Source organism: Pseudophryne corroboree, chromosome 1 (assembly GCF_028390025.1).
Source record: "Pseudophryne corroboree isolate aPseCor3 chromosome 1, aPseCor3.hap2, whole genome shotgun sequence".
Taxonomy (NCBI): Eukaryota; Metazoa; Chordata; class Amphibia; order Anura; family Myobatrachidae; genus Pseudophryne; species Pseudophryne corroboree.
Window position 1 is genome coordinate 633918301 of NC_086444.1, and position 20398 is coordinate 633938698.

A 20398-nucleotide genomic window follows, 5' to 3' on the forward strand; every position below is an offset into this window, starting at 1 on the left:
AGGTATCAGTGCATCGCTGCACACGGGTCCTGGGAAAGATGGTGGCTTCTTACGAAGCAATTCCCTTCGGCAGGTTCCATGCCAGAATCTTTCAGTGGGACCTGTTGGACCAGTGGTCCGGATCGCATCTTCAGATGCATCGCTTAATAACCCTTTCTCCAAGAACCAGGGTGTCTCTACTGTGGTGGCTGCAGAGTGCCCATCTTCTAGAGGGCCGCAGGTTCGGCATACAGGACTGGGTCCTGGTGACCACGGATGCCAGCCTTCGAGGCTGGGGGGCAGTCATACAGGGAAGAAACTTCCAAGGACTATGGTCGAGTCAGGAGACTTCCCTTCACATAAATATTCTGGAACTAAGGGCCATCTACAATGCCCTAAGTCAAGCAAGATCCCTGCTCCTACATCTGCCGGTGCTGATCCAGTCAGACAACATCACGGCAGTCGCCCATGTAAATCGACAGGGCGGCACAAGAAGCAGGATGGCGATGGCAGAAGCCACAAGAATTCTCCGATTGGCGGAGAATCATGTACTAGCACTGTCAGCAGTGTTTATTCCGGGAGTGGACAACTGGGAAGCAGACTTCCTCAGCAGACACGACCTCCACCCGGGAGAGTGGGGACTTCACCCAGAAGTCTTCCAGATGCTGGTAAACCGTTGGGAAAAACCACAGGTGGACATGATGGCGTCCCGTCTCAACAAAAAGTTAAAAAGATATTGCGCCAGGTCAAGGGACCCTCAGGCGATAGCTGTGGACGATCTAGTGACACCGTGGGTGTACCAGTCGGTTTATGTGTTCCCTCCTCTGCCTCTCATACCAAAGGTATTGAGAATAATAAGAAAGCAAGGAGTAAACACAATTCTCGTGGTTCCGGATTGGCCAAGACGAGCGTGGTACCCGGAACTTCAAGAGATGCTCTCAGAGGACCCGTGGCCTCTACCGCTCAGACAGGACCTGATACAGCAGGGGCCCTGTCTGTTCCAAGACTTACCGCGGCTGCGTTTGACGGCATGGCGGTTGAACACCGGATCCTAAAGGAAAAGGGTATTCCGGAAGAAGTCATTCCTACGCTTATTAAGGCCAGGAAAGATGTTACGGCAACGCATTATCACCGCATATGGCGGAAATATGTTGCATGGTGCGAGGCCAATAAGGCCCCAACAGAGGAATTTCAACTAGGTCGATTTCTGCATTTCCTGCAAGCAGGAGTGGATATGGGCCTAAAACTAGGCTCCATTAAAGTACAGATCTCGGCTCTGTCGATTTTCTTTCAAAAAGAACTAGCTTCAGTACCTGAAGTTCAGACATTTGTGAAAGGAGTGCTGCATATTCAGCCCCCGTTTGTGCCTCCTGTGGCACCTTGGGATCTCAACGTGATGTTGAGTTTCTTAAAATCACATTGGTTTGAGCCACTAAAAACCGTGGATCTGAAATATCTCACGTGGAAAGTGGTCATGTTATTTAGCCTTGGCTTCAGCCAGGCGAGTGTCAGAATTGGCGGCTTTATCATGTAAAAGCCCTTATCTGATTTTCCATATGGATAGGGCAGAGTTGAGGACTCGTCCCCAATTTCTCCCTAAGGTGGTGTCAGCGTTTCACCTGAACCAGCCTATTGTGGTGCCGGCGGCTACTAGTGAATTGGAGGACTCCAAGTTGCTAGACGTTGTCAGGGCCCTGAAAATATATGTTTCCAGGACGGCTGGAGTCAGAAAATCTGACTCGCTGTTTATCCTGTATGCACCCAACAAGCTGGGTGCTCCTGCTTCTAAGCAGTCTATTGCTCGCTGGATTTGTAGTACAATTCAGCTTGCACATTCTGTGGCAGGCATACCACAGCCAAAATCTGTAAATGCCCATTCCACAAGGAAGGTGGGCTCTTCTTGGGCGGCTGCCCGAGGGGTCTCGGCTTTACAACTTTGCCGAGCAGCTACTTGGTCAGGGGCAAACACGTTTGCAAAATTCTACAAATTTGATACCCTGGCTGAGGAGGACCTGGAGTTCTCTCATTCGGTGCTGCAGAGTCATCCGCACTCTCCCGCCTGTTTGGGAGCTTTGGTATAATCCCCATGGTCCTTACGGAGTTCCCAGCATCCACTAGGACGTCAGAGAAAATAAGAATTTACTCACCGGTAATTCTATTTCTCGTAGTCCGTAGTGGATGCTGGGCGCCCATCCCAAGTGCGGATTGTCTGCAATACTTGTAAATAGTTATTGTTAACTAAAGGGTTATTGTTGAGCCATCTGTTGAGAGGCTCAGTTGTTTTTCATACTGTCAAACTGGATATAGTATCACGAGTTGTACGGTGTGATTGGTGTGGCTGGTAAGAGTCTTACCTGGGATTCTAAATCCTTCCTTATTATGTCAGCTCGTCCGGGCACAGTATCCTAACTGAGGCTTGGAGGAGGGTCATAGTGGGAGGAGCCAGTGCACACCAGGTAGTCATAAATCTTTCTAGAGTGCCCAGCCTCCTTCGGAGCCCGCTATTCCCCATGGTCCTTACGGAGTTCCCAGCATCCACTACGGACTACGAGAAATAGAATTACTGGTGAGTAAATTCTTATTAATTCTTCTGATGAAGATGGGGAATATACTGATCCGTCATACACTGATTCAGTTGCTTCTGATGAAGAATCTGCAACCCGGGTTGCTGTTCCTGACCTTGTGGAGGCTATCAAGCTGATTCCATTGAGCCTCCTGTTACTTCTAAGAAGTTTAAACGTCAGAAGGTTGCTAAAGTAGTTTTACCACATTCTGACCTCTTAATTGACATACGTCAGGAATCCTGGTCATCTCCAGGAAAGAAATTTTCCCTGTCTAAAAAGATGCTAGCTTGTTATCCTATCCCTGCGGAGTTGATCAACAAGTGGGAAACCCCGCCACCAATGGACTCGCATGTAGCCCGTCTTGTGGTGTCATCTACTCTGCCTGTCACCACCGTCTCCTCACTGAAGGAACCGACAGATAAGCATGTGGAGGGATGCCTGAAGTCTATTTACACTCTTACCGGTGCTGTACATAGACCCACTATGGCTGCCTCTTGGGCGGCAAAAGGAATTGAAGTATGGGTTCAGGTAAATGAAGAGGAGCTACCTCAGGATTTTTCTGACACTGCCAGACAATACCACAGCCTCTCACTATATACAGGAGGCGGCTTCTGATGCAGGGGTCATGGCAGCCAAGGCTTCTACTACGTCTATCCTGGCTTAGCGGATTCTGTGGTTGAGGTCCTGGAAAATGGACCTGGACTCTAAAAAGACCTTGGAGGTACTCCCTTTCAAGGGAGACATCCTGTTTGGGGAAGATCTGAATAAGATTGTGACTGATTTGGCGACGGCCAAGACTGCGTTTCTCCAAAGTACTAATTCTTCTGCTCAGAAGGCTAAGAGTACCACTTTTCGTTCCTTTCGACCTCCAAGTTAAGCAAAAGGTCAGGCGTACCCGAGACAGGCTCGTACTTCCAAAACCACTAAGCACAAATCTAAACAATCCAGGGCCGCCCGTTAGCCTGCTTCCAAACAAGACAAGCCTTCTGCATGATGGGATGGGCCTCCCCCTGGGGGACCCCAGGGTGGGAGGACGACTTCTGCATTTCGCCCAGGCCTGGTTAAAGACCACTTCAGACACCTGGGTACGGGAAGTTGTCTCTCACAGGTACGCAATCTCTTTCAAGAGATGTCCCCCTCGCCAGTTCTGTTCAACGGTTAGCCCCTCAGATCCGTTGAAAGCGCAAGCTCTACACCTGGTTGTACAATCCCTCCTGGACACAGGAGTGGTAATACCGGTACCTCTGTCCTAGAGAGGCAGGGGATACTATTCGACCCTGTTTCTTGTTCCGAAACCGAATGGGTCTTTCTGGCCTATCCTCAACCTCAAATCATTGAACAACTTTGTAAGTGTGTCCAAATTCCGTATGGAAACTCTGCGCTCTATTGTACTGGCCATGGAACCCGAGGACTATATGGTATCCCTGGATATACAAGATGCTTACCTGCACATACCTATTGCCATTTCGCATCAGCAATATCTGTGGTTTGCTATTGGCAACCTTCATTTTTAATTCCAGGCTCTGCCATTTGGACTGGCCACGGCACCTCGGATTTTCACCAAGGTAATGGTCCTGATGACGGCTTTTCTCCGTCGTCAGGGAAACAGAATCCTGCCATATCTGGATGACTTGCTGTTTCTGGCGAACTCCCAAGATGTCCTCCTCAGTCAACTGCAGATGTCTGTTTAATTTCTTCAAGCCCACGGGTGGCTCATCAATTGGAAGAAGTCCTCGCTGGTCCCTGCTTGGAGCATGGTGCACCTGGGGACGCTGCTGGACACACAGCCAAAGACTGTTTCCATTTCCTGAAACTTCAGGACAAGATCAGATGCTTCCTCTCTAGGCCTCATGGTGTCTGCTTTCGACATGGTGGAGTACGGTCCATTTCATTCCCGCCCTCTACAGAGGTTAATCCTTTCCAAATGGGACCGCCTGCCTCGTTAGATCAGGTCTCAAATGATCTCTTTGACTCCGGAGGTTCGTCTGTCGCTGAGCTGGTGGCTACAGGACCAACAGTTGAGCAGGGGCCGTCCCTTCTGGATCTCCAGTTGGGTCCTCCTGACAACGGATGCCAGTCTGCGAGGTTGGGGTGCGGTGTTGGAGCAACACTCTCTCCTGGGTCGGTGGACCAGGGAGGAATCTCTCCTCCCGATAAATATTCTGCAATTGCGGGCAGTAACATAGTAACATAGTATCTAAGGTTGAAAAAAGACAATTGTCCATCGAGTTCAACCTATTTGTGGTCTCCTATGCAAGATTATTTTGTCAGTGTTCAATGCGTTAACACTGGCAATACTTCTGCTACAGAACAGGCCTGTTCAAGCACAATCAGACAACGCCACCACGGTGGCGTACATAAATCATCAAGGCGGCAATCGAAGCTGCTCGGCAATGATAGAAGTGTAAAAAATTCTCCAATGGGCGAAACGCCATCTGCCAGCCATATCTGCAGTGTTCATTCCGGGAGTCCTCAACTGGGAAGCGGACTTCCTCAGTCGTCGGAGAGTGGAGTCTTCATCCCGAAGTCTTTCAACTCCTAGTGGACAAGTGGGGCCTACCAGATGTAGACCTGTTGGCATCTCGACACAATCACAAGGTTCCGGTCTTCGGAGCACGGACAAGGGATCCTCAAGCAGCGTTCATGGACGCACTGGCAATTCCATGGAACTTTCGGCTGCCATACGTGTTCCCTCCAGTGTCACTCCTGCCCAGGGTAATACGGACGTTCAAGCAAGAAGGAGGAATACTACTTCTAGTCACTCCAGCGTGGCCCAGACGGCATTGGTTCTCAGACCTGCAGGGTCTATTGATCGAGCGTCCTCTTCTACTTCCTCAACACCCAGACCTACTCGTTCAGGGCCCTTGTGTCTACCTGGACCTGGCCAGACTGGCTTTGATGGCGTGGCTCTTGAAGCATCACTCCTGAGAGCAAGAGGATTTTCTGAGGCGGTTATTAAAACTATGTTGAAAGCCCGTAAATCAGCTTCGGCTCAGATTTATTACAGGGTCTGGAATTCTTACTTCACATGGTGTGCTGCTAAGATGCATGTACTTTCAAAACTTCCAGACTTTTGGCTTTTCTACAACAAGGCCTAGACTTGGACCTTCGTCTGGCCTCCCTGTAAAAGTCAAGTTGCTTTCTAACAAATATTTAAAAATGCCAGCTCTAATATATACTGTGGATGCCTGCGCATCTTATTACCATGTGCTATGAATGTGCGCTATACATTGCAAAAACACTACATCCCATAAGAGAAAACAATACACCCACACATTATCTGAGTTCCAAAGCTCATTGATGTATATATTTGTTATTAAAAGGATATGTATTCAATATATCACAATGTACAGTGTGTGTGTGTGTGTGTGTATGTATGTGTGTGTGTATATATATGTATATATATGTATAAATGTGTGTATATATGTGTGTGTGTGTGTATATATAATATATATATATATATATATATATATATAAATATAATTTATTTACATGGTTACAATTTATACAGTAAGCAGTTATTACAAACTAATTCAAATTCAGACGCGGCCAGCATTACAATGACCATATTTTGCTCAAATGCTCACTACGCTCCCCCCCTCCATGCTCACAGCAACGTATGTTCAGCATCTTGGACAAACAGGGCCATCTGTGTGTGTGTGTGTTCAGCAATACACTGAGAGTTGGGGGCGTGCACAGGTCTCTTGTTATTAGTCTAGGGGAGGGAACTTTCTCATTCATGATGAGTCATTGGCCAGTTCATATGCAAGCCTTGAAGACATCAAAAGGGCTGGCCTGAGTTTCCTGTCCATAACATGCTTTAAATGGGATGTCCATTGTTCTCATCAGAATTGTGGCTTTATATTCCTACATTCAATCATAACTACTCATGGCAATGTGCTACAACTTAATAATAGACCTAAAATAAATCTACACATTAATCTGGTTACTTTGACACCAAGCACGACATGTCCATCTTGCTCCGCTCCAATGATACACATACATGACGTTACTCCATTATATAATTTAAAACATTATGATGTTTGGCGCTTGATATGTTCAGTTTATGTGCTGTATGAAATATGTGTCGAATCTATCTTTGTTGCATGTCTGTGTAAATGCGTATGTTACCATATTTGATGTGCTCGCTGCGCGTATTTGCAAGCATAGCGACTCATAATGTGTGGAGTCTGTATGTTCTCTCTATGTAATATTTTTGACTTCGACATCCCCTAAAGTTCATATTTCTGCCTTGGTGTGGTCTCAGAGAAAAATTGTGTCTCTTCCTGACATTCACATTTTCACTCAGGGTGTTTTACAGATTCAGCCTCCCTATGTCCCTCCTGTGGCTCCATGGGATCTGTCTGTCTTAAATGCAAGAGTCTCCATTTGAACCTCTTGAGTCTGTGGACCTTAAATGCCTTACGCTTAAGGTCGTATTTCTTTTGGCTATTGCCTCTGCTAGGAGTGTGTCGGACTTGGCCCTTTATCCTGTCCGACACACTCCCTTTCTGATTTTTCACCGTGACTGGGCGGTTCTTCGAACTCGCCCTTGTCATTTGCCTAAGGTGGTATCATCTTTTCACCTTTACCAGGTTCCGGCCTTCAACCCTTCTGGTCTATCTTCCAAAGGAAAATCTTTGGATGTGGTACGGGTTCTCCGTGTTTATGTGGAGAGGACTGCCTCCATCAGGAGGTCAGATTCCATTTTTGTACTTTTTTTTTTTTTTGGTTTTCACAAACGTGGCTGGCCTGCGAATTAGCAGACCGTGGCCAGATGGATTAGAATGGTGATTGCACAGGCTTATGCGTAGGCTGGGCTCCCAGCTCCTGCTGCTATCAAGGCCTATTCTACTCAGTCGGTTGGACCTTCTTGGGCGGCCTGCCGTGGTGCATCCGCTGAACAATTGTGCAAGGCATCTACATGGTCCTCTGTGAACACGTTCATCAGGTTCTATGCCTTTGATACTTCCGCCTCCCAGGATGCTTCCTTTGGATGCCGTGTTCTTGTGCCCGCTACGGTGCGTCCCCTCCCATGAGGAACTGCTTTAGGACATCCCCGATATTATTCCCTGTGGCATACCGGTGTACCGCGCTGCAGAAAAGGAGATTTATGGTAGACTTACCATTGTTAAATCTTTCTTTCTGCGAGGTACACTGGATTCCACAGGAGGCGCCCACCCTGACGCACTTAGCTTCTTTGGGTTTGTATGGCATGATCTACTAGTCCCTTCTCCTGTCATGAAAATGTGGTTCTATGTGACTAACATCTACCATCTCTCTTGCCTGCTACTGCATTGGACTGGTTAACAGAACTGAGCTCCAGTGCCTGGAGGCAGGGCTATAGAGGAGGCGGTGCAGTGCATCCTGGGAACAGTCAAAGCTTTAGCCTGTTGGGGCCTCTGATCAAGATCCAACTCTACACCCCGATGTTATTCCCTGTGGAATCCAGTGTACCTCGCAGAAAGAGATTTAACAATGGTAAGTCTACCATAAATCTCCTTTTCTCGTTGCTCTTGTATTTAATTTTTAGTTAACTGCAAATATTTGCTGGTGGTTTTATGGGGAAGATGTCCACCTATTTTGTGAACGTTGTCATTTGTTCATTACCACCTTTAAACATTTTGTTCCTGCTGAAGACTCTACACATCAATCTCTTTTCAGCTGGTTTCCCACAGCCATTGCATGTTCTAGCATTTGTTTACATAATTTTGTGGCGTAAAACGCAACTTTCTGCAAATGGTTTAGTAATGGTCCCACCTTTTTGGGAGGGGACAGTTATGGTTAATAGTAGGGTTAAAATACTTACCAGGATCTGTTGGGATGCTACTGTCAGTATTCTGATGGTTGGGATAGAGAGTGCTGGGATTTCGATACCAACCCTTAGTCGTGCATTGCATAAAGTGCTGAAAATTGCACCATCTCACGAGGGGCAAAGTAGGTGCAAACCTTTGGCAGTAAAAGGCTTAAAAGGAGTTGCTGTCCACAAATAGAATACCCAGTTCATGAGATTAAGCATTGCTCTGATTTCAGTCTGGAGTGAATTCATTTCCCTGCTAATTTTACTAATTTCAGCATGTTAGGCATACTGTTTATTAGTTAGTGAGTGGTGACTGCTCACCTTGCATTATACGAGGTAGCCAGTTGACATTCTCAAGGTTTTACATGTTTTTAATGTTGACATGGCGACACACCATTATGTCTGCATGATTAAAATATCAATGTGTTTAGAATGTTGACATTTAACACGTCAGCATATACTTTTTGTTGATGGGCTAAAATAAGCATAAACCATGTTGACTTTCTAAACGAGTAGATATTGTAACCTTGTCTACTTACGTGAGTGTTGACATATTGGTTGTCAACCGAACATCCATGTTGACTAGTCATGCCACACCCATCTATAAAATTGTGCAGTGTCTAAACTAGCTGTAAAAGATGGACTTCGTGAAGTTTACTACCTGGTGTGCGGGTTGTTAGGTAATATATGCTTAAAGCTTTCAGTAATCTTGTTTAAAGCAACTTGTTTTTTTGTGTGTTTAATACAGCTTTATAGTTTACTGGAAAGAATTAACCCAGATCATAATTTCCCAGTGAGGTAAGACTCGTCTGTATCTATATTGTGCATTAAATGGTTTCTATTCTAACATAAATTACATTAACTTGTATAAGCTGCCATATACCACATAAACCTTTTTAATGTGACATTGGCCATTTTAGGGTAACCGTAGGCAGAAATTTCCGGTTTATTGACCTGGTAGTAAAGTATATACACATCATAAACATTGCTGCTTCGTTCTCATTCTGCATTACTTACTGTACAGTACTGCAGAGTGTATAAAATACACTCATCACGTAATAATTTCTTTCTATATATACGTAGTATAAGATTGTTTCATAGTTGATTTTTTTATTTTTATTTGGTCATATACCCAACATTGCACAATAGTTATCAGTTCGTCAAAGTGATGGAACAACAAAACTGTAATGTCAGTGCTGGCGGCTGTCCGTCTGAACGGAGCAACACTTGAATTGCTCCATAAGGCGCCATCTAGTGGCCGCTGGTGTGCAGAACACTTGAATTCCCCACCATAGAGGGGAGGAGCAGCGTTGTCCTTTTATTTTAGAGCATATCCCTGGAATGTTATGTAGTCAGGATCCCAGTGGTCAGAATACCGATGCTGGGATCCCGACCGCCAGAATGCCGGCAGCGCCGCCACAGCTATTACCACGCCTGGGTGTCCATGACACCCATGAAGTGGGAATAGAACCTGTAGCGAGCCACCGAGCCCGCAAGTGGCTTCGTTGCACTCACCCCCCTACTGGCATTCTGGCGGTTGGGATCCCGGGGTCTGTATTCTGACCGTCGGGATTCCATACACAACCCCTCTGGAATAGAAAAGTCGGCAATACACAGGAGTTGTTGTTGGTGGTTTTATTTTATTTTTTTGATTTTTATAGAATCAGTGAGTAGCACTGTTAAAACCATTTATGTAAAGCAGTGACTTCCAAACTTTAGTTCCATAACTCTTCCTGTGTTGGGAATGGGTCATGTACATGGTTGAACTGTTACTTACACCGAGACTGGTTTTGTACTGACTTCTCATTAGATACTGCTCTCTGTGCTGCTGACTACAAGGTGCAACCATGTGCATTTATCCACAGCATATGCTCTACATGTATACTACTTGGTGTAGAGCTTTCTTGACATTGTTGTGTATGGTAACTGTCCTGGAACGTCATTTGTTTTTGTACAGTAAAATGTTGCAAAGGACATTTATTTCAGTTGTGAAATAGTTGTTTACTGTATGAGATCCAGTTTAATGTACTTAGCATGTAACATTTCTGTCCTAATTGTGTGTTCTCTTTTAGCTCACATTGTCTCCGTGCTGCTGCCTTCTATATTCGTGGACTTTTCTCTTTCTTTCAAGGCAGATACAATGAAGCAAAGTAAGTCATTAAAGGGTCTGAAATTCATTTAATGGGCTCAATTACATCATGTGTGTGTGTATGTGTATATATATGTATGTATGTATGTATGTATGTATGTGTATATATATGTATGTATGTATGTATATATATATATATATATGTATGTATATATATATGTATATATATATATATATATATATATATATATATATATATATATAATATTTATTTTATTGTATATGTATGTGTGTATGTAGGTATAAAAGTTCACCGTGTTTGTAATGCACTGTCTAACACCAGTCTTGTCATCGCCTCAAGTCCTGGCTAATTCAACCTTACCAATACTGTATATAGGGGGTTATTCAGAGTTGTTGGCAAACCCAAAAAAGTTAGCAGTTGGGCAAAACCATGTGCACTGCAGGTGGGGCAGAATGTATCATGTGCAGAGAGAGTTAGATTTGGGTGGGGTGTGTTTAAACTGAAATCTAAATTGCAGTGTAAAAATAAAGCAGCCAGTATTTACCCTGCACAGAAACAAAATAACCCACCCAAAATAAGATTTTAAACCTACCGGTAAATCTTTTTCTCCTAGTCCGTAGAGGATGCTGTGGACTCCGTAAGGACCATGGGGTATAGACGTGCTCCGCAGGAGACATGGGCACTATAAAGAACTTTTAGTATGGTGTGCACTGGCTCCTCCCTCTATGCCCCTCCTCCAGACCTCAGTTAGAAAACTGTGCCCAGAGGAGATGGACAATATGAGGAAAGGATTTTGTTAATCTAAGGGCAAGATTCGTACCAGCCCACACCAATCATACCATATAACCTGGAATATACACAACCAGTCAACAGTATGAACAAAAAACAGTATCCGTCAAAGACCGATTCCAACTGCAACATAACCCTTATGAAAGCAACAACTATATACACAAGTCTTGCAGATTTAGTCCGCACTGGGACGGGGGCCCAGCATCCTCTACTGACTAGGAGAAAAAGATTTACCGGTAGGTTTAAAATCTTATTTTTTCTTACGTCCTAGAGGATGCTGGGGACTCCGTAAGGACCATGGGGTTTATACCAAAGCTCCAAACCGGGCGGGAGAGTGCGTATGACTCTGCAGCACCGACTGAGCAAACGCAAGGTCCTCCTCAGCCAGGGTATCAAACTTGTAGAATTTTGCAAAAGTGTTTGAACCCGGGACCCAGACACCCCCCTTTGGTACTCTGACTGGCTTCCTGAGCTGCATGCGCTTGAGGGACGGGAGGTGTGGGCCCCTAGAGCAGTGGTCTCTATTTCCCAACTCTACCTAAATGACTCACTCAAATCCTTCCAGCAACTGAAAGATGAGTTTGGCTTACCCAACTCATTTTTTTTCAGATACCTTCAACTTCGACATGCCCTCCAGTCCCAGTTTGCGGATTCCCCCCCGCGAATCCTCCCATTTCCCATCAAGACTTTTGTAACTACATTGGGTCGAACCAAGATGGTTTCCCTTGCGTATGGATATCTTCTCACCAAAATCCATGCGGACCCGCTGACACGTCTCCGTGGAAAATGGGAGGAGGATGTAGGCCTTATGGGTGAGGAGGACTGGGCTCTTGCTCTGGAATACCCCGCCACGGTCACCAAGTCCCTCAGATACCAACAGATTCAATTTTTCATTCTACATAGGACATATATGACTCCAGCTAGGCTGGCCTCTTTTGGGACTGGTAGATCTGGTCTCTGCCCTAAGTGCGAGGCGGATATGGGAACATTTTGGCATATGGTGTGGGATTGTCCAAGGCTGAGGGTGTTCTGGTCGGGGGTTAGATCGGTGCTGGGGAGTACGGGAGTGACTGGCGGACTGCTTACCCCACAGTTCTGCATTTTGGGGATAGGAGGCTCTACTTCTGAGACTGGCCCAGTTGATCTGTATGCTCGCAATGTATGTGCCTTGGCTAAGGTGTGCATTGCGAGACTGTGGATGGCCCCTAGCGGTCCTTTAGTCTCTGCATTCAAGACCTTGGTTAATGACACAATACTTAAGGAAAGATATATTTATATGAAGCAGAACGCATCGGCCAAGTTTGAAAGAATTTGGTCTCGCTGGCTGGAATCTCCCCACTCCCACCTAGTCCCTTGATCATAATTGATACCGAAGAGCTATTGTGCCACTGATCTGATCTAATATATAATGATGTATATCTAGAGGGCTGACAGCGTAGCTCTGCGGGCTTGCCTTAATACATATGCGACTGACAAGGTCCTAGTTCAGATGACATTACGTCCTTCTTATGTTTCTTATTTCTCTTTCTTTTTCTTTTTCTTTTCTTTTTACGTACCCTTATGTGGGTTAGTTTAAGGGTAAAAATTAAAAAATCGATATGTTGATTCATATATTGGATGCAGATGTTGCAAGTGCAGACGGGCTGACAAAATGTATGGTAAAGAAGATGCGATTAATGTGATGATGCGATATGCTGATGATATGCAATGTCTGTAACTCAATCTACATATTATTGAATAAAAATTACTTTATTAAAAAAAAAGTGTTTGAACCCGACCAAGTTGCTGCTCGGCAAAGCTGTAATGCCGAGACGCCTCGGGCAGCCGCCCAAGAAGAGCCCACCTTCCTAGTGGAATGGGCCTTCACGGAATTTGGTAACGACAATCCAGCCGTAGAATGAGCCTGCTGAATCGTGTTACAGATCCAGCTAGCAATAGTCTGTTTAGAAGCAGGAGTGCCAACCTTGTTGGCTGCATACAGGACAAACAGAGCCTCTGTTTTCCTAACCCTAGCCGTCCTGGCTACATAAATCTTTAAGGCCCTGACTACATCCAGGGACTTGGAGTCCTCCCAGTCCCCCCGTAGCCACAGGCACCACAATAGGTTGGTTCATATGAAATGAAGAAACCACCTTGGGCAAAAATTGAGGTCGCGTCCTCAACTCAGCTCTATCCACATGGAAAATCAAATGGGGGCTCTTGTGTGACAAGGCCGCCAATTCGGACACCCGCCTTGCAGATGCCAAGGCCAATAACATGACCACCTTCCACGTGAGAAATTTTAATTCAACTGTTTGAAGAGATTCAAACCAGTGAGACTTCAGGAATTTTAAGACCACGTTAAGGCTCCACGGTGCCACTGGGGGCACAAAGCGTGGCTGGATGTGCAGCACTCCCTTCACAAACGTCTGGACTTCTGGGAGAGAAGCCAATTCCCTCTGAAAGAAGATCGATAGAGCCGAAATCTGTACCTTAATGGAGCCTAACTTCAGGCCCATATCCACTCCTGTCTGTAGAAAGTGGAGAAACCGGCCCAGATGGAAATCTTCCGTAGGAGCATTCTTGGCTTCACACCAAGATGCATACTTCCTCCAGATACGGTGATAATGCTTTGCCGTCACCTCCTTCCTAGCCTTTAGCAGAGTAGGGATGACCTCCGGAGGAATACCTTTCTCAGCTAGGATACGGTGCTCAACCGCCATGCCGTCAAACGTAACCGCGGTAAGTCTTGGAACACACATGGCCCCTGCTGTAACAGGTCCTCCCTGAGAGGAAGAGGCCACAGATCTTCTGTGAGCATTTCCTGAAGATCTGAGTACCAGGTCCTTCGAGGTCAATCTGGGACAATAAGTATTGCCTGCACTCTCTTTTTTGTCTTATGAGTCTCAATATTTTTGAGATGAGAGGAAGAGGAGGAAATGCATAGACCGACCGAAACACCCATGGTGTCACTAGGGCGTCTACTGCTACTGCCTGAGGGTCCCGTGACCTGGCACAATACCTCCGAAGCTTCTTGTTGAGGCGTGACGCCATCATGTCTATTTGAGGAATTCCCCATAGACTTGTTATCTCTTGAAAAAATTCTTGATGAAGTCCCCTCTCTCCTGGATGGAGATCGTGTCTGCTGAGGAAGTCTGCTTCCCAGTTGTCCACTCCCGGAATGAAGACAGCTGACAGAGCGCTTACGTGATTTTCCGCCTAGCGAAGAATCCTGGTGGCTTCCGCCATCGCCACTCTGCTCCTTGTCCCGCCTTGGCGGTTTACATGAGCCACGGCTGTGACGTTGTCTGATTGAATCAGAAACGGGAGGCCCCGAAGAAGTTTCTCCGCTTGTCGTAGGCCGTTGTATATGGCCCTCAATTCCAGTATGTTGATGTGTAGACAAGCCTCCTGGTTTGACCATATTCCTTGAAAATTTCTTGCTTGCGTGACTGCTCCCCATCCTCGGAGGCTCGCGTCCATGGTTACCAGAACCCAGTCTTGAATGCCGAACCTGTGACCCTCTAGAAGGTGAGCACTCTGCAGCCACCACAGGAGAGACACCCTGGCCCTGGGGGACAGGGTTATTTTCTGATGTATTTGTAGATGGGACCCGGACCACTTGTCCAGAAGGTCCCACTGAAAAGTCCTCGCATGAAACCTGCCGAAGGGGATGGCCTCGTAGGTTGCCACCATTTTTCCCAGTACTCGAGTGCATTGATGAACAGACACTCTTTTTGGTTTTAGCAGGTCTCTGACCATGTTCTGGAGATCCTGGGCTTTTTCCAATGGGAGAAAAACCCTCTTTTGTTCCGTGTCCAGAATCATGCCTAGGAACGATAGTCGAGTCGTTGGAACCGATTGTGACTTTGGCAGATTGAGAATCCAACCGTGCAGCACTTTCAAGGAGAGCGACACGCTCTCCAGCAATTTGTCTCTCGATCTCGCCTTTATCAGGAGATCGTCCAAGTATGGGATAATTGTGACTCCCTGCCTGCGCAGGAGCACCATCATCTCTGCCATTACCTTGGTGAAAATCCTCGGGGCCGTGGATAGCCCTAACAGCAACGTCTGAAACTGGTAATGACAGTCCTGTACAGCGAATCTCAGGTACTCCTGATGAGGAGGGTATATGGGGACATGAAGGTATGCATCCTATATGTCTAGTGACACCATAAACCCCCCCCCTTCCAGGCTGGATATGACCGCTCGGAGTGATTCCATCTTGGATTTGAACTTTTTCAAGTACAGGTTTAGGGATTTCAGATTTAAAATGGGTCTGACCCGAACCATCTGGCTTCGGAACCACAAACAGGGTTGAATAATACCTTTTTCCCTGTTAAACCAGGGGAACCTTGACCACCACTTGCTGTTGACACAGCTTTTGAATTGCAGCTAACACTACTTCCCTTTCCGGTGTCGAAGCTGGCAAGGCCGACTTGAAAAATCGGCGGGGGGGGGGGCACCTCTTCGAATTCCAGCTTGTAGCCCTGGGAAACAATTTCGATTGCCCAAGGATCCACTTCTGAAAGAACTTAGATTCGACTAGGGGAGCCCCAGCATCATGCGGTGGATTTTGTAGAAGCCGGGGAGGACTTGCTCCTGGGAACTAGCCAACGCAGGTGTTCTCTTTCCTTTACCCTTGCCTCTGGCAAGGAAGGAGGAGCCCCGACCTCTTCTGGCCTTATGCGACCGAAAGGAATGCATCTGATACTGTGGAGTTTTCTTTTGCTGATAGGGAACAAAAGGTAAAAAGGTAGATTTACCCGCGGTAGCTATTGCAACCAGGTCCGCGAGCCCCTCCCCAAACAACACTTCACCCTTGTAAGGTAAAACCTCCATATGTTTCTTGGAGTCTGCATCACCTGTCCATTGGCGGGTCCATAGAGCTCGTCTCGCAGAAATAGCCATGGCATTGGCTCTGGAACCCAGCAGCCCAACGTCTCTTTGAGCGTCCCTCATAAATAAGACTGCGTCTTTAATGTGGGCTAATGTTAATAAAATGGTATCCCTATCTAGGGTATCCAGGCCATCTGACAAGGTATCTGTCCATGCTGCAACTGCGCTACATACCCATGCCGATGCTATTGCCGGTCTGAGCAAAACATCCATATGCGCATAAATAGACTTTAAAGTAGTTTCCTGTCTGCGATCAGCAGGATCCTTGAGGGTTGCCGTGTCTGGAGACGGTAGCGCCACTTTTTTGGACAGGCGCGTCAAAGCCTTGTCCACCCTGGGAGAGAATTCCCTACGCACCCTGTCCTAAGCAGGGAAAGGATACGCCATAAGAACCCTTTTGGGAATCTGCAGTTTTTATCTGGAGTTTCCCAAGCTTTTTCAAACCACTCGTTAAGCTCATGAGAAGGGGGAAAGGTTACCTCAGGTTTCTTTTCCTTATACATGCGCACCCTCGTGTCAGGGACAGAGGGGTCATCTGTGATATGCAAAACCTCTTTCATTGAAATAATCATACACTGAATACCCGTAGCCACTCTTGGGTACAATCTTGCATCATCGTAGTCGACACTGGAATCAGAATCCGTGTCTGTGTCAGTGTCTGCCATTTGGAATAGGGGACGTTTTTGAGACCCAGACGGGCCTTGTGACCCAGACCAATCCGTGAATTGACCCCCTGCATTTTCCCTGGACTCTGCCAGGTCCAGTCTCTTATGTAATGAGGCCACACTTGCATTTAACATATGCCACATGTCCATCCACTCATGAGTCGGCGTTGCCGACGGAGACACACCACTCATTCGCTCCACCTCCTCCTTGGACGAACCTTCCGCCTCAGACATGCCGACACACACACGTACCGACACCCCCACACACACAGGGATATATCTATAAGGGGACAATTCCCCAACAAGGCCCTATGGAGAGACAGAGAGAGAGTCTGCCCGCACACACCCAGCGCCTAGAAATACTGGAAAATCACCCAGATAGCGCTTTTTATTCTCAAACAATGTGTAAAACACTCACTGCGCCTTGAAAATGCCCCCCCCCCCCCCTCTTTTTCAGCCCTCTGTCACCGAGTTCAGCAGGGGAGAGTCCGGGGAGCCAGCTTCTCTACAGCGTTCTGTGGAGAAAATGGCGCTGTTAGTGCGGAGGGATCAAGCTCCGCCCCCTCCAGAGGCGGGCTTCGGTCCCGCTTCAATATGTAAAAAATGGCGGGGGATTTTTTCATTTACTGCCTCCGGAGCCTAATGTACCCAGAAATGCCATACCCGAGGTTTATTGCTGCCCAGGGCGCCTTCCCCCCCCCCCCCCCCCCCCCCCCCCCCCGCGCCCTGCACCCATCAGTGCCTGTTCCGTGTGTGTCTTGTGTGGGAGCAATGGCGCGCATACCCCATGGTCCTTACGGAGTCCCCAGCATCCTCTAGGACGTAAGAGAAATATAACTTTCTCTGCAAATGTTATATCTGCCTCCCCTGCAGTGCAACATGGATTTGCCCAATTGCTAACATTTTTGGTTTGCTAAAAACTAAATAACCCCCATAGTGTTTCAACATTGTACTTTCAAAATAAGACCTTGGAAACCTGTATAAGTGTGACTATTATTTTCCAGGTATTTCATTGAGAAGTATATACTTTAAGGTGTTTCAGGATCATAATTATAGAGCAATACTTATACAATGTATACGACCATAAATTATTTTATAATGTACTATGCTGCTGTATGCAAATAATAGAATTAAGTCAGAAATATATTTAATACGGTTACCCCAGATAAGGTTTCTGGTTCTTCTTGCCTATCCTTGTTTGATATCTAGGTATTAAATGGCAATAATGATGATGCCGGTGTGGGTGTCGATAGATCAACACTAAAAAGGTCTACAGTCAATAGGTCGACCACTAATGGTAGACATGCATTAAGTCGACAGGGTCAAAGGGTTGACTGTTTCACTATGATATGTCGGCCATCAGTATACAGACAGCGGCGTTTTGCCCACAAGTATGTTGGAAGCGTGGCGAGCGATAGGAAGCCCCTTGCAAGTACGGTGGCTCACTGCGCTCGCCACAGGTTATGTTCTCTCTCTCTATGGGTGTTGTGGACACCCACGGAGGGAGAATAGCCTATGTCGCTGGTATTCCGTCGTTGGCGTTTTACCGCTTGTTGGGATTCCGGTATCTGTATTGTGGTCGCCAGGATCCCAACTGGCGGTTTGGTAACCCCTTTCCGACATGACAATGGTCAAGATAAGTTTAAAATGTTGTGTGTTTTTTTTAAATTCATACTTAACCATCCACGTAGACTACTATTGGGAATAGTATGCAAAGTGAGATCTAATCTCTACTAATATATCAAAATGAAACGTATGTTTGTTGTTCAATCATGGGCAAACCTTAGAATAGACTGACTTGACAATTGGCAAAGAATAGCTTAGAGGCCAAGTTAGAACGTAGGGGGTGTGTTTTTTTTTTTTTTTTCCCAATCGCTCCCACTCATTCCTTATTATTGGGTACTGGTATACCAACTCCAACACGCATGTGTGGCTTGGAACCTACCACGCACAGCACATAATAGGGAGATCTGTAGTTCTGCCAGTCACACAGCCATTTAAATGCAAGCGTACAGTGATCATGCACACCAGTTTAGACACAGCCCTTTTAACTTTGTTTAAATCTTTACAGTTTAAAGGCGAACTACACTACTATTTTTGTTCTTCAGAATGTTCCTTTAAATGTCACTCCCCTTTCAGTTTTACTCTGATGTTTGGTCGTGAGCTTGCCTGGGCAGCAAAGTAATATTGTCTCATAAGACAAACCAAAATGTCCTTGTCATGATGTCACAAAGCAGTCTGTGTGCAAAATATTCATACTTCATGGGACTTGACATATAAATATGTTGTCCTATCTTGCAAAGTGTAGACATTCATGGTGAGATATACTAAGCCTTGGGGAGTGATAAAGTGGAGAGGGATAAATTACCAGCTAATCAGCTCCAAACTGCCATGTTACAGGCTGTGTTTGAAAAATAACAGGAGCTGATTGGCTGGTACTTTATCTCTCTCCACTTTATTATTATTATCAAAGTCTTAGTACAGCTGCCCTGCAGCACTTTATTGCACATGATGGAGAGAATCAAACCTCAGACTTATGTACGTTTCACTAAAACGCGATCACAGATGGGGGAGGTGTAGTGTTCCCCAGTGCTATTAAAGTTTTGAATGGGAGTGACAGGATTGTTCTCTAATTTGGCCATAGGCATGGGTGATCAAATTGCGCTATCTCTGTTAGTATGGATAGGAAATGATGCCTGGCTAGGGAGGCCAATCCCAGACCATTTTTTCAATCCCGGGCATCGGGATTGAAAAATTTTCAATCCCCTGTGTGGCTGCCCCCCTTGCCCCACCCCGCACACATAACTCACCATACACCAGGGGTGGGCAGGTGGGCAACATCAGCTGCTCTCTCCCGGTGGCTCTTAGGGGCTTGTGACAGCGCAGCATGACCTCTCACTGCACGTCACGCTGCGGAGTCGGGAGGAGGAAGCCAGACAGCGTCTGAGCGTCCTGAAGACAATCCCTCAGTTCCTCGGATTGGAGCCCAGGCGTTTTTGGGCCTAAATCCTGGGATCCCGCCGATCCCATTCCCTGGATTGGCCTTCCTAGCACTGGCCAATAGCATCTTCAGCTAATAATGTTTTCCAACAAGCTGAAAACCAAATCGGTTTTCATCAGATTATTACCAGACAAATGACTCGTGTTTGGGGGCACATGCTTCCAAATGGTCTGTATTACGTGTAGTTTAATTGTGCGTGTGTGTGGCCAGTTACGGTAATACGCATCATTTGTTGTATGCATTTGCAGACTAACTTTTATTATAAAACTCTTATTGTGTGTCATGACTGTGCTGCTCTGTCTGAAACTGTTCTAATACAAGCAACATTATACTGTGATAGCTACCAATATATTATATATATTGTTGCAATAGTCCTTGTATGTTCACAAAGATGTGTTTATAAGCTTGTCCTTTCACTCTATGGCCAATACGTCGGCTACATTGTAGGGATGACATTTGTGCACATGTGCAAAAGAATGTGGATAGCTACTGCGCACGTACATTACTTACAAGTGAGGGTATTTTGCCATCGGAATACTACCATCGATGGCTAAACTGTTTACCATGAGGAGGGAACCATCGATTGCCAACCATGCTTTATAGATTATTTG

At 46.2% G+C, this 20398-nt stretch overlaps 1 protein-coding gene across 2 annotated transcripts in view; it reads left to right on the plus strand.

Moving 5' to 3' along the window:
• MAU2 (MAU2 sister chromatid cohesion factor) overlaps positions 1–20398 on the plus strand; it is a 158918-nt gene that overhangs the window by 63140 nt on the left and 75380 nt on the right. For both annotated transcript variants that reach the window (XM_063914566.1, XM_063914567.1), the window contains exons 14-15: positions 9092–9141; positions 10416–10493. In XM_063914566.1, coding sequence (XP_063770636.1) covers positions 9092–9141; positions 10416–10493 — 128 coding nt within the window. The remainder of the gene's footprint in view (positions 1–9091; positions 9142–10415; positions 10494–20398) is intronic.